Source organism: Rhinatrema bivittatum, chromosome 10 (genome assembly GCF_901001135.1).
Source record: "Rhinatrema bivittatum chromosome 10, aRhiBiv1.1, whole genome shotgun sequence".
In the NCBI taxonomy this organism is placed as follows: Eukaryota; Metazoa; Chordata; class Amphibia; order Gymnophiona; family Rhinatrematidae; genus Rhinatrema; species Rhinatrema bivittatum.
In genome coordinates this window covers 126682626-126695556 of record NC_042624.1, presented here as the reverse complement: position 1 = coordinate 126695556, position 12931 = coordinate 126682626, and the positions used below count along the sequence as shown (strand labels likewise).

The 12931-nt window shown below is 40.6% G+C and overlaps 1 protein-coding gene across 4 annotated transcripts in view; it reads left to right on the top strand.

Moving 5' to 3' along the window:
- Nucleotides 1-12931, top strand: part of SZT2 (SZT2 subunit of KICSTOR complex) — a 446100-nt gene that overhangs the window by 234581 nt on the left and 198588 nt on the right. For all 4 annotated transcript variants that reach the window (XM_029618788.1, XM_029618789.1, XM_029618790.1 and 1 more), the window contains exon 42: nucleotides 5417-5546. In XM_029618788.1, the coding sequence (XP_029474648.1) occupies nucleotides 5417-5546 (130 nt within the window). The remainder of the gene's footprint in view (nucleotides 1-5416; nucleotides 5547-12931) is intronic.

Here is a 12931-nt window from a genome sequence, read left to right as displayed (position 1 = left end):
AGTCTTTGGAATTCCTGAGAGCTTTGTTCGACACACAGTGTGGAAGAGTCTTTCTCACCGAGGACTGCATTGTCAAGCTGCAAGGACAGATTCAAGATTTTGTTGTCCAAGAATCCTCCAAGAGTATGGGATTATTTGCAGGTCCTTGGTTCTATGACCTCTACTCTAGAGTTGGTACCATGGGCCTTTGCTCATATGAGATCTCTGCAGTCAGCATTGCTTTCCCATTGGAATTACGTTTCCGAACAGTTCCACCTTCTCCTTCCCCTTACGGATTCTGCTCAACTGGTGGCTCTGACCACAGATGCCAGACTCACCGGTTGGGAAGCAGTCTGTCAAGACAAATCGGTACAGGGCCTCTGGTCGCTGGAAGAATCCAGTTGGTCAATCAACCGTCTGGAGACCAGAGCAGCGAGATTGGCGTTGCAAGCCTTTCTGCCGCTTCTGCAGGGGAAATCTGTCAGAGTCCTGTCGGATAACGCAACAATGGTGGCTTATATCAGTCGCCAAGGAGGAACCAAGAGCCAACCGGTGGCATTGGAAGCTCAGCTCCTGATTCATTGGGCAGAGCACTATCTCGTCATATCGCAGCCTCTCACATTGCCAGGGTCAACAACGTTCAAGCCGACTTTCTCAGTCGCCACCGTCTCGATCTTGGAGAGTGGGAACTCTCCGCAGAAGCTTTCCAGATGATATGCAACGCGTGGTCCAGGCCAAGCATGGATCTCATGGCCACGTTCTGAAAAGGCTTCTCGTTTCTTCAGTCGGCGCCGGGGGAAGGAGTGGATGCCCTGGCTCTTCCCTGGCCAACGGCAGTCCTGCTGTACGTGTTTCCACCTTGGCCATTAATTGGAAGAGTGCTTTGAATAATAGAGACCCATCCAGAGGAAGTGGTGCTAATTGCGCCAGAGTGGCCGAGGCGTTCCTGGTTTGTAGATCTAGTCAACCCAATGGTGGTCGGTTCACTACGATTCAGAGAATTGCCGAATCTTCTGCATCAGGGGCCCGTCTGTTAGGACAAGGCGGATTGCTTCTGTCTCACGGCATGGCTTTTGAGAGGCAACGTTTGAAGAGCAAAGGATACTCAGATGCGGTGATAGCTACTCTTTTACGGTCACAAAAGACTTCTACCTCTCTAGCTTATGTTAGTGTGAGAGGCCTGGTGCATTCAACACAGCATAGATCCCACTCGGGTGGTAGTGGCAGATATTCTCTCCTTCTTACAGGCCGGCCTCGCTAAAGATTGTCCTGCAACTCGCTATGTGTGCATGTAGTGGCTCTTGGATGTTTCCGTGGAAAGTTACGAGGAGTTTTTTTGGCCGCGCGTTTTCTTAAAGGAGCAAATCATCTGCGTCCTCCACTAGAAAAGACCTTGTCTGTCATGGAATTTGAACTTGGTTCTTAAAGCTCTATGTAATGTGCCGTTCGAGCCCATAAAAAGGGCTACTTTGAAGGATCTTACCTTAAAGGTGTCGTTCCTCATGGGCATTTCTTCGACTCGCAGAGTTTCAAAGCTTCAAGCATTGTCTTGCATGGAGCCCTTTTTGAGGGTTACGGATTCGGGAGTTTCTTTGCGGACAGTTCCTTCTTTTCTTCCGAAGGTGGTCTCTTCTTTCCACTTGAATCAGTCTGTGGAACTGCCATCCTTCTCTGGTTTGGATCCTTCTGATCCCCATTCCAATGATTTACGAAGATTAGACGTCCGAGCCTTGCTGCATTATTTGGAGGTTACAAATAGTTTTCGCATGTCGGATCATTTATTTGACCTCTGGAGTGGTCCCAGGAGAGGTCATGAAGCGTCGAGGGCTACTATAGCCCATTGGTTGAAAGAGGCTATTGGATCGGCTTACCTCCTTCAGGGTCGTCCTCTCCCAGAGGGTCTCCGTGCGCATTCTACACATTCCCAGGCAGCCTCGTGGGCTGAGTGCCAACAGGTTTCGCCACAGGAGATTTGTAGAGCAACCACTTGGAAATCACTTCACACCTTTACTCATCATTACCAGTTGGATGTGCGAGCTCCAGACTCTGGGAGTTCTGGTGAAGGTGTGATCCGAGCGGGACTCTCACGGTCCCATCCTGGGTAGAAGAGCTCTGGTACATCCCAGGAGTCTGGACTGATCCGGGTAAAAATTAGTTCTTACCTGATAATTTTCGTTCCTGTAGTACCACGGATCAGTCCAGAGGCCCGCCCTTTTCACCATAGGAATAACGGAGAGTCCGCTTGTCAGTGCTTGGTTACTTTGCTCTGCAGATAAGTGATTACATTATTTGAACTTTTTTAATGAAGTTTTCCAATCTTGTACAGGCTCTGCTACCATTTGGGTTAGTAAGCCTGGTTTCTATGGGTTTGAACCCGTTATAGCAGATAGATAGTTATGTAGGGTTTTGAATCATTCTGCTTGGATACATTAAAATACTGACAGTCTGTAGATGGCACCTCAGGGTTTAGGACAGAGTCCACCAAAACTTCTCTGTCTCCATCTGCTGGAGGGGAGGCAAAACCCATGAGTCTGGACTGATCCGGATACTACAGGAACGAAAATTATCAGGTAAGAACTAATTTTCCTTTGGCCCATGGACATTTATTCGTGTTTATCAATTTAAAAACTGTCATGCCTGCTTTATAAGCAATCCATTGTTCTGTTGGAAACCATTTTAACTGGGTAAGTGCAGGTGTAATATGCTGCCCACCAGTTAGCAAATAGAGCATTATGAATGATCCAAAAAGGAATGGAGAAGAAAATGGAAAATATCGTATTGTCTCTATATTGATCCATGGTGCAAGCACACCTTGAATATTGTGTGCAGTTCTGGTTGCTCCATCTCCATTAAAGAAATAGCGCGAAGGTGAAGAGCAATAAAAATTGGTAAAGGTGATGGAACGGCTCCCCTGTGATAGAAACATAGAAACATAGAAATGACGGCAGAAGAAGACCGAATGGCCCATCCAGTCTGCCCAGCAAGCCTCACACATTTTTTCTCTCATTCTTATCTGTTACTCTTAGCTCCTTGTTCTATTCCCCTTCCACCCCCACCATTAATGTAGAGAGCAGTGATGGAGCTGCATGCAAGTGAAATATCTAGCTTGATTAGTTAGGGGTAGTAGGGGCAGTAACCGCCGCGATAAGCAAGCTACACCCATGCTTATTTGTTTTACCTAGACTATGTTGTACAGCTCTTGCTGGTTTTTTTTTTTTTTTTTTTTTTTCTTCTCCCCTGCTGTAGAAGCAGAGAGCCATGCTGGATATGCATTGAAAGTGAAGTATCAGGCACATTTGGTTGGGGTAGTAACCGCCATAACAAGCCAGCTACTCCTCGCTTTGTGATTGTGAATCCTTTTTTTTCTTCACCCCTGTCGTTGAAGCTATGCAGGATATGCGTGAAGCATCAGGTTTTTTTGTTTTTTTTTCCCCCCTGCCCTTGAAGCAGAGAGCTATGCTGGAAATGCGTGATGTATCAGTCTTTCTCCCATGCCGATGCAGGAGAGAACCATGCTGGATATGCATGGAAAGTGAAGTATCAGGCACATTTGGTTTGGGGTAGTAACTGCCGTAACAAGCCAGCTACTCCCCGCGTTTTGAGTGCGAACCCTTTTTCTTCTCCTTTGCCGTTGTAGCAGAGAGCTCTGCTGGATGTGTGAAGTATCAGTTATTCTTCTCCCCTGTCATTGAAGCAGAGAGCTATGCTGTATATGCATTGAAAGTGAAGTATCAGGCATATTTGGTTTGGGGTAGTAACCGCCGTAACAAGCCAGCTACTCCCCTCTTTATGAGTGCAAATCCTTTTTTCCATTACCTCTTGCTGTTGAAGCTTAGAGCGATGTAGGAGTCACAGTAAGCATGTGTATGTTTATTTAGTAAGGGTATTGTGTCAATAGCCATCATTCTGGCGAGTCACCCACTCTTCATTGGTGGCCTCTTGACTTTATGGATCCGCAGTGTTTATCCCACGCCCCTTTGAAGTCTTTCACAGTGATGAGAGGCTGAACAGGTTAGAGCTCTTCAGCTTGAAGATGGTTGAGTTGGGGCATAATAGGAGCTTATAAAATCATGAATATGCTGGAATGGTTAAATAAAGGACAGTTATTTATCCTCTCAAATAAGAATTGCCATGCTGGGTCAGACCAAGGTCCATCAAGCCCAGCATCCTGACATTGGCCAATCCAGGTCACAAGTACCTGGCAGATTCCATAAAGCAGATCTAATTCCTGTTACTCCTGGGGTAGTAATAGCTTTCTTTATTTGACTAACAATGTGTTATGGACTTTTCCTCCAGGAACTTGTCCAAACTTCTTTTAAACTCCGCTATGCTTGTCTCCTTGATCACATCCTCTGGCAACAGATTCCACAGCTTGATAGTGCGCTGTTTGTTAGTTTCATGGAGTTTCCCCTTGTTTAAAAACACCATACCAATAATAATAAAACAATCTCCACACATCATGCAAAGTTGTAACCTTTGCAAACACTCCTCTTAATTTTTTACTAATTTCCTCATTTTATTGTAGTCTCCCTTTTGAAAGTTTTCTGCTACTGTAGTACTTTTACTTAATGCCCTCCCTCCAGTAATTGTCAAATTTGATTGCATTTTGATTGCTATGATTTAGCCCCACTACAGTAACCTCTTGTACAGGTCATGCATTCACCGGAGGACTAGACCTAACTACCTGCCCCTCTCATCAGTTCTAGGAACAATTGCTTAATGAAGCATCTTGAAACTTAACCTCTCTAGCATGTCCTGATGAGATATTGATCCAATCAATACCGGGGTAATTGAAATCTCCCATTGTTACTGTTTTGCCAAATTAATTTGCTTTTTAAATTTCAGCTAGTGTTTCACAGTCTGTTTCTTCATTTTGGTCAGGTGGCCAGTAGTATACACCCACTGCAATACTCTTACCTGTCACACACACAATTTATATCCATAAGGTTTCCACATTGCATTGTGTTTCCTGCAAGATTTTTATCTTGCTTGACTCTGTTATCTTTTACATATAGTGGCAAATTGTAGGCAGTATTTTTTCATTCAGTGTACAATCAAGCTGTTGCTAGTCAAGGTGACTAGTATAGCAGGGTTTAAAAAAGGTTTGGACAAGTTTCTGAAGGAAAAGTCTAAAAAAACATTACTCAGGTACACTCAAGAAAGCTATTGCCATCCTTGGGAGTGAGTAACAAGAAATAGGTCTACTTTTTGGGATCTACCAAGTACGTGTGAGGTGGACTGACCACTGTTGGAGACAGGATACTGGACTTGATGGCATATCTTAGGTTCATGTGTTCTGCAGGGTTGGCTTGTGATCAGTAGAACTGAAGAATTTCTTTCTGAAACCTTCTTCAGGAATTTGGTAACAATGGCAGTGGTCCCTGTTCTTTGTCAAGTATTTTCATATTTCCTTTGATCTGCTGTTTCTGTTTTCCAGCGTTTACTGCTGCAGGACTTACATGATAGTCACGTCTGTAACACGCTTCTGGTGGCAGAGAGTGAGGAAGACATCTGGAAGAGTGAGACTCCGTACACTTCCTACCGACAGCGCCTGGCTCCCAACGATGGTACTTGTGTGCATTTCTGAAGATGTCTTATCTTTTCAACTTAGCAGAAAAAAGATCCAAACCTTACAAATCTATTAATTAACCACAGAACTCATTGATTTGGTTTGTCATTGAAATATAAAAGAAGGAATCATAGTTTTATTCTGCATTCTTTTAAATCTGTTAAAGGTTTCATATGTGGGAAAAATTATATATCCTATTGACAGTGAAAGAAACCCCAGACTTATAAATCAATTTAACGGAATAACAGCTCCACAGGATAGTTAAACATGGTCAATATTTAAAAAAAAAAAAAAAAAGAAAGAAAGAAAAAGACAAATATATCCAATAGTCTACTTTAAACAATCATGCGACTGGAATAAAACTTTGTTGAAGAAATCACTGAATTAGGCCAGCATTTCTTCTTTAAACAAGTAAAAAAGGAGTATTCATATAAAACTTAATTCCCAGGATGGTAACTGGGATATGAGTACACCAAATATAATTAGGCTATACCAATAAACAATCACTTCTACAACAGTCACCTTTATGGCTCAGAATATACAAAATGAAGCTACAGGTGAATCGTCTTTATCTGGTTGGTTGGGCATCACTGAAAAAGGCATGTAGGTGAAACACAATCCATGTAGGAAGTGCTGTATGTTCCTCTTCCAGTAGTAGATGAACCTATTTATGAAGATACATGTAAGGAGTGCAGTAAATGTTCCTCTTGGAGTAGTGGATGAATCTATTCATGAAGATACATGTAAGGAATGCTGTAAAGGAGTCACTCTGTGCCGCTTGACGTCATCAAGATGGGCGTCTCGACCCTACCAGAGCACCTTCCCTGCAGTGATGGGACCAGTAGAAGGAAGCTTGGATATTGCAACTTTCCCAGAGGCAGGAGTCGCACTGTGCCACTTGAGGTCATCAAGAGGGGATGCCTGATCCTACAAGTGCTTGCCCTGTGACAAGCCATCATGCCAAAGCTGTGTGTCTATGGGGTGTGGCCTTTAGAGGAAATCTGAGCTTAACTGTTTCCTCGTCTCAGAATGGGAAAAAAAAGGAAGGACATTTTCGGGTCCTCCCAACTGAGCCAGCAGCAGCCTCTCCTTTATTACAGCCTAGCCTTGAGGTGTTTCATTTACAGTATGAACAAATTAATGTGCCTCAAGAGCTTGGAGGGGCATCCTCCGCTCCCTCGATTCCAGCTAAGACATCGAGTCACGAATGCCCATCTTTGCTACAGCTGTTGAACATATCATCCCTGGTGTTGGGTGGAGAACCAGACTTGGGGAAAGCTTCCATACCGGGTTCTTCGCTGGTTGGGTCACCCCAAGAACAGGAAAGGTACTTTCTGCTCTTTGTTCATGTTAACGCCTTGTGTGGACAATATTTCATCATCAGCTGTGACATTAGAAATGATATGGTTAGTTATTACGTGCCTAGAGAAATCAGTATCCTCTTGTATTGAGGCTGCCTTGTTGTCCCTTGGAACATTATCTAACCAAGCTGCAAATTAGATGAAATATCTGCTAGATTCTCTTCTTTGCATGAGTTTCAGGTCTCTTATAAAAGATTCTTGCTAAAAATTTGAACCTTAGCTTTTTAAACTTTCCAAGGTGTGAGTGTCTGGACTGATCCGGGTACGTACAGGGAAAGGAAAACTGGTTCTTACCTGATAATTTTCGTTCTTGTAGTACCACGGATCAGCTTTATTTCATGTCTCAGCACTGGGACTTCAGCAATCCAGAATTTTTTCTCATGGCAGATCAATTTATTAGTTTAGATACTTATTAGATTTGAAAACTGAATGCAAGTGAATTTTTGGGGTAGTGATAATGTTCTTCTGTGTGTTTCACTGGCTTTTTTTTTTTTTACAGTCCTGTAGAGCTGTAATTACATGTATTCGATTTATAAATCTGTGATTTTTTTTATTGTCTAGGTAGGGTATATTGATGTTTATTTGTATACTTATATGTATACTAGTGAAAAGTGCCCAGCATTTCTCAGGTAATTTAGATCTAAAACAATCTTTGCTGAGGGGGGGATATGATAGAGGTGTTTAAAATCATGAGAGGTCTAGAACAGGTAGATGTGAATCTGTTATTTACTCTTTCGGATAATAGAAGGACTAGTGGGCACTCCATGAAGTTAGCATGTGGCACATTTAAAACTAATCGGAGAAAGTTTTTCACTCACCGCACAATTAAACTCTGGAATTTGTTACCAGAGGATCTGGTTAGTGCAGTTAGTGTAACTGGGTTTAAAAAAAGGATTGGATAAGTTCTTGGAGGAGAAGTCCATCACCTGCTAATAATTAAGTTGACTTAGAAAATAGCCACTGCTATTACTAGCATCAGTAAGAGGGAGTTTGCTTAGAAGTTTGCTTGGAAATTTATGGTTGTTGCTGTCATCTTTGGTTGGGTACAGGTCAATACTGAGGGAATGCAGGTGGCATACTGGGTTATGTAGCAGTGTCAGTGAAACTTTTCTCTATCTCCATCTGCTGGCAGGGATGCAAAACCCAGGCGTCTTGAATGATCTATGTTACTGTCCAATCACAAAAATAGCATTCAATAGAAAGTGGTTAAAGCTTCTCACTATATTAACAATTCCAATTTATAAAAATCTACCAGAGATCAAGCAAAAAAAGACACCAATATTGCAAACAGAAAAGATGACAGTGGGACCGTCATACGTGCAAATGATTTTCTTGAAAGAAATGCCCGGGTCATAAATAATCATAGGTCCATTTTTTAAATGTGCATAAAAAGTGTCATCGATCTTAAATTTTTTTAAAGTTATTTTTTTTACTGCAATTAAAAAGAACTTCCCTTAATAGTAAGGAGTATAGGGAGCAGAAGTAGAGTTTGTTCCCAGTGCAACCGTGCCCAACATAACGTTATGTTTCATCCGAAACTGCATCAAGGGCGTTCCAGGAAATATCAGTGTCTGTCTGAAAATTGATAAAAGAAAATACATTTAAAAACATCTTAAATACTGAAGGTGCTCTTATATAAAAGAGTTACATGTAATGTAACTAGTTACATGTAATGTCCAAACGCCGCATCAGAGACATTTAAAATGGCCACGCAACGTGGCAAAAGACCAGCATTAGTTTAAAGGGACTGCTATGGTGACGTCATACCCAGTGGCATTCTTGAGAAAAATACAAGAATTTAAGCAGAGCTTTATTAATATGAACAGAGTCCCATGTTTTTCAGAAAAGTGTTATCATTAATTTTAAAGAAAGGGTATGACCTTAAGTTTTAGAAAAAATGACACCATTCAATCTTGGCATTTTAACCCGGCTGAATGCACTGAATTAGATGGAAAATCCATTGTTCACGCTGTAATAACTTTTTTTTTCCCAATTCCCATCCTGCCAATCTTATTTAATCTGGTCCAAAATGGACCATTTAATGTCGCAAAAGGAATGTCCATCCATAGCAAAATGAGCAACAATGGGTGCCTGTGGTTTGTTTGTTTTTATACAGCTCTTATGCTCAAGGAGACGAACACGAAAAGATCAAGTGGTTTTTTTCCAACATATAATAAACCACATGGGCATTGAAGTAAATAAACAATATATCTCAATTTGCAGGTCAAAGTCATGGTGAGAGTAATGAATTTTCCAGTCGAGGTTGCAGTTTGTTTCTCCGTGATTTGCATGTTGCAGATAGTAGATTGATCACATGATGAAATTGCTTCAAAGTTAGATGGCATTTCAGAAGGGGAACTTGAATGAGCCACCAGATCTTTGATATTAGATGCCCTTGAAAAAGCAAAGCGAACAAAATGTTCCAATGCTGTCATATTATATTACAAATCCTCGGAGAAGACAGAGAATGTCTCAACACGCATGTCAACCTCTCATTAGGTTCTTCATAAGACTTAGGAACCAACAGCAATTCTAAGTGGTTATAGAGAACCCTCCGGTAAGCTCGTTTAACAGTAAAATATGGGTATCTTTTATCAAGGAACCTATTGACTAATAGTTGAGCTTGTTTTTTTTAAATTCAGCCGTCTCAGAGCATATACGATGCACTCTGAGAAACTGATCAACAAGTAAATTATGTTTTAGAGCAGTAGGATGGCAGCTATCAAAAGCAAGTAAGTTGTTGCATTCTTTCAGTTTGCGATAAATGGTTGATTGTAAAGAAGAACCAGAACGAATAATAGCAATATCAAGAAAAGAAATCTGTGTGGTTGAATAAGTCATAATGAAGTTCAAATGAGAATCACAAGAGTTCAGCCACTGATGGAATCGCTGTAGCTCATCGATTGAACCTTTCCAAATAACAAACACATCATCAATGGATCTTCTCCAGCAGGCTAGCTGGGTACTCCATGCGTTACCGTAAATATGTCGAGTTTGAAAGGCTGCCACAAAAATATTTGCAATGTCGGGGGCCATGGCAGCACCAATGGATATCCCTTGGATTTGAAAAAAACTACTTTTAAATATGAAATAATTTTTTGTGACCACTATTTCAGCTAATTCTATAACAAATTCAGTGGGAATATGTTGAGGTCTTAGCCAACGTGATAGAACCAGTCTGACTTCAAATAATGCGTATGTTTAGGATTCACAGTATACAATGACTCAATATCAAATGAGATGAGAAGGAAATCCTCTTTAATATGTACAGTCTCCAAAAAATGAAGAATGTGCGTGCTGGTTTAACAAAAGAAGCATCCATTGGTATTGCCAGCTTTAACAGAATGTCCAAAAAAAGGCAAAGAGGTTCCAACAACGAATCATGAGCAGATACAATTGGACAGCCGGGAGGGTCCTGTAAACTCTTGTGGCTCTTCAGAAGTATGTAGATAACAGGAACCCAGGGATGTTCTTTAATCAGAAAATTCCATTCTTTATCTGTTAGAAATCTGGCCTCAAAGCCTTGTGTTACAACATAAATCAAAGTTTGTATAGATTCAGTGGGATCAGCCTCTAATTGTACATAAAATGAGTATTATGGAGTTGTCACCAGACTTCATTTTCATACTGTATGAGGTCCATGATAACAATAGCACTGTCCTAGTTGGTCAGTTTGATGACAATATCCTGACGATGTTGCAACTCCATTAAAGCACTTCTTTCGATTTTGGATATGTTGAAAAACTGCCTCAATCTGGCTTTCTCCAAATTCTCAATGTCCCACAAGACTTTGGTTTGAAATGTATATAGAATTGGATTCATAGGGCATGGGGGGACCCATCTGGAAGGATTTTTTTTTACCAGAGATGTCTGGAAAGAAACTACCAGATTCTATCCAAATTAGATTTTTCGTTGTAATTGCTGAATAAATTTGAAAAGGTCACATCTGAATTGAAATGAATCATGTGAGCAAGTGGGTACAAAAGGAAGGGCCCTAGTTGAAGATTCTTTCTTGACAAGCTGAAAGCGAAATGGTTGATAAATTGATAATTATTGACTGTCTTACCTGTGAAGGTAGTGTTTCAAAAGATGTCAAGTGGGATTCATTTGAGACCATGTCCATGGACAGTTCCATCCTGTGTTTTGACTGTAATTGTAGTGAAGTTGATTCCTAGTGGGTCGGCCTCTCTGTGGTGGACGGACTAAAACATTGCCTGGACGAGATGGTAGATTATTATTATTATTATTATTATTTATAAATTTTTATATACCGCCGCTCATCAAAGATATCACGTCTGTGTACAGTGAACAGGAACTTACGCCGGAGCGTTTTACATTTAACAGAGTTATATAAGCGTTATACAATTAAAAAAGGCAAGTATATAAATATTTGAACATAAAACAAGTAGAATCTTTTAAAAAAACAGAACTATCATTTAGTTGTAACTTAACTGAGCTGAATTAAAAATCTTCATCGCTTCCTCATGACTCATCAGATGAAAAGTTGAAAGATACCTTTTTAGCAGGTTTAGATGGATTCAACCAAGAATAAATAGGACCACATTTATAATCAGCCTTGTCCCTTTGAAATTTCTTGATTTTTAAATGCCTTAAGATTGGCGTGAAATTTGTCCATGGATCATTGGAAATCCCCCAGTGCAGTGTCAAAGATGTCCAGCACTGATTCTTTTTTAATTTTCTCAAGAAGCGAGGATGTTTGTTCCTGTAATTCCAAGGTGATTTTTTTGGCTTGGTCCACAATAAGAATCATCAGATCCATAGAGCATTTGTTGACAATGGATGCCCATTTTTCTAAGAATTCAGGGTACTCACAATAGAGCTTGGGCTCTTTATTAATACGAAGTCCACAAGGATCCTCTGGCTTTTCAGATATTCAACTAATGTAGCACTGTATAATTCTGTCCTAATAAGTTGTATCTGAGTTGTACTAAGTTCGTCCCAGGTAGCTGAGGACTCTGATCCACTCTGTTCAAAGAGAGAAACACTTTTTAAGGTCTCTGCAATCTGTTCATTAGTATAACTGTGTTCCTTCTCCAATGTAAAGTGTGCCATGACTCAAACAATTGTAAATCCACAAAACCAAAAAAGAGAGTCAGAAAATGAAGGCAGTAACGAAACAGTCCAATCACAAAAATAGCATTCAATACAAAGTGGTTAAAGCTTCTCAATGTGATTATCAATCCCAATTTCTAAAGATCTACCAGAGACCAAGCAAAAAAAAGATACCAATAATGCAAACAGTAAAGATGACAGAGGGACTGTTATATCACCCGTACGTGCAAATGATTTTCTTGCACAAAATGCCTGGGATATAAACAATCATAGGTCCATTTTTCAAATGTGCATAAAAAGTCACATTGATCTTAAATTTTTTTTAAAGCTTTTTTTGTTTGGTTTTTTTTTAATTGCATTTAAAAAGAACTTCCCTTAATAGTAAGGAGTATCGCAGGCAGCAGTAGAGCTTGTTCCCAATACAACTGACCTAACATAACCTTATACTGTTTCTGAAACTGCATCGGGGCATTCCAGGAAATATCAGTGTCTTTCTGAAAATTGACAAAAGAAAATACATTTAAACCCATCTTAAATACTGAAGTCACACTTATATAGAAGGTACACAAATCAACTAGTTACATGTAATGTCCAAATTCCGCATCAAAGACATTTAAAATGGCCACGCAACACGGCAAAAGACCAGTGTTCATTTAAAGGGACTGCCGTGGTGACATCATACCCGGCGGCATTCAAAATGGGAATGGCAAATAAAACGGAAAAAGTCAATGCCTCTGTAAGTTCCATAGTGTGACTGCACCTTGAGTGCAGTGTGCAATTCTGGTTGCTGCATCTCAAGAAAGATATAGTTGCACTGGAGAAGGTACAGAGAAGGGCAACCAAAATAATAATAAAGGGGATGGAACAGCTCCCCTATGAGGAAAGGCTAAAGAGATTAGGGCTGTTCAGCTTGAAGACGAGATGACTGAGGGGGGGGATATGATAGAGG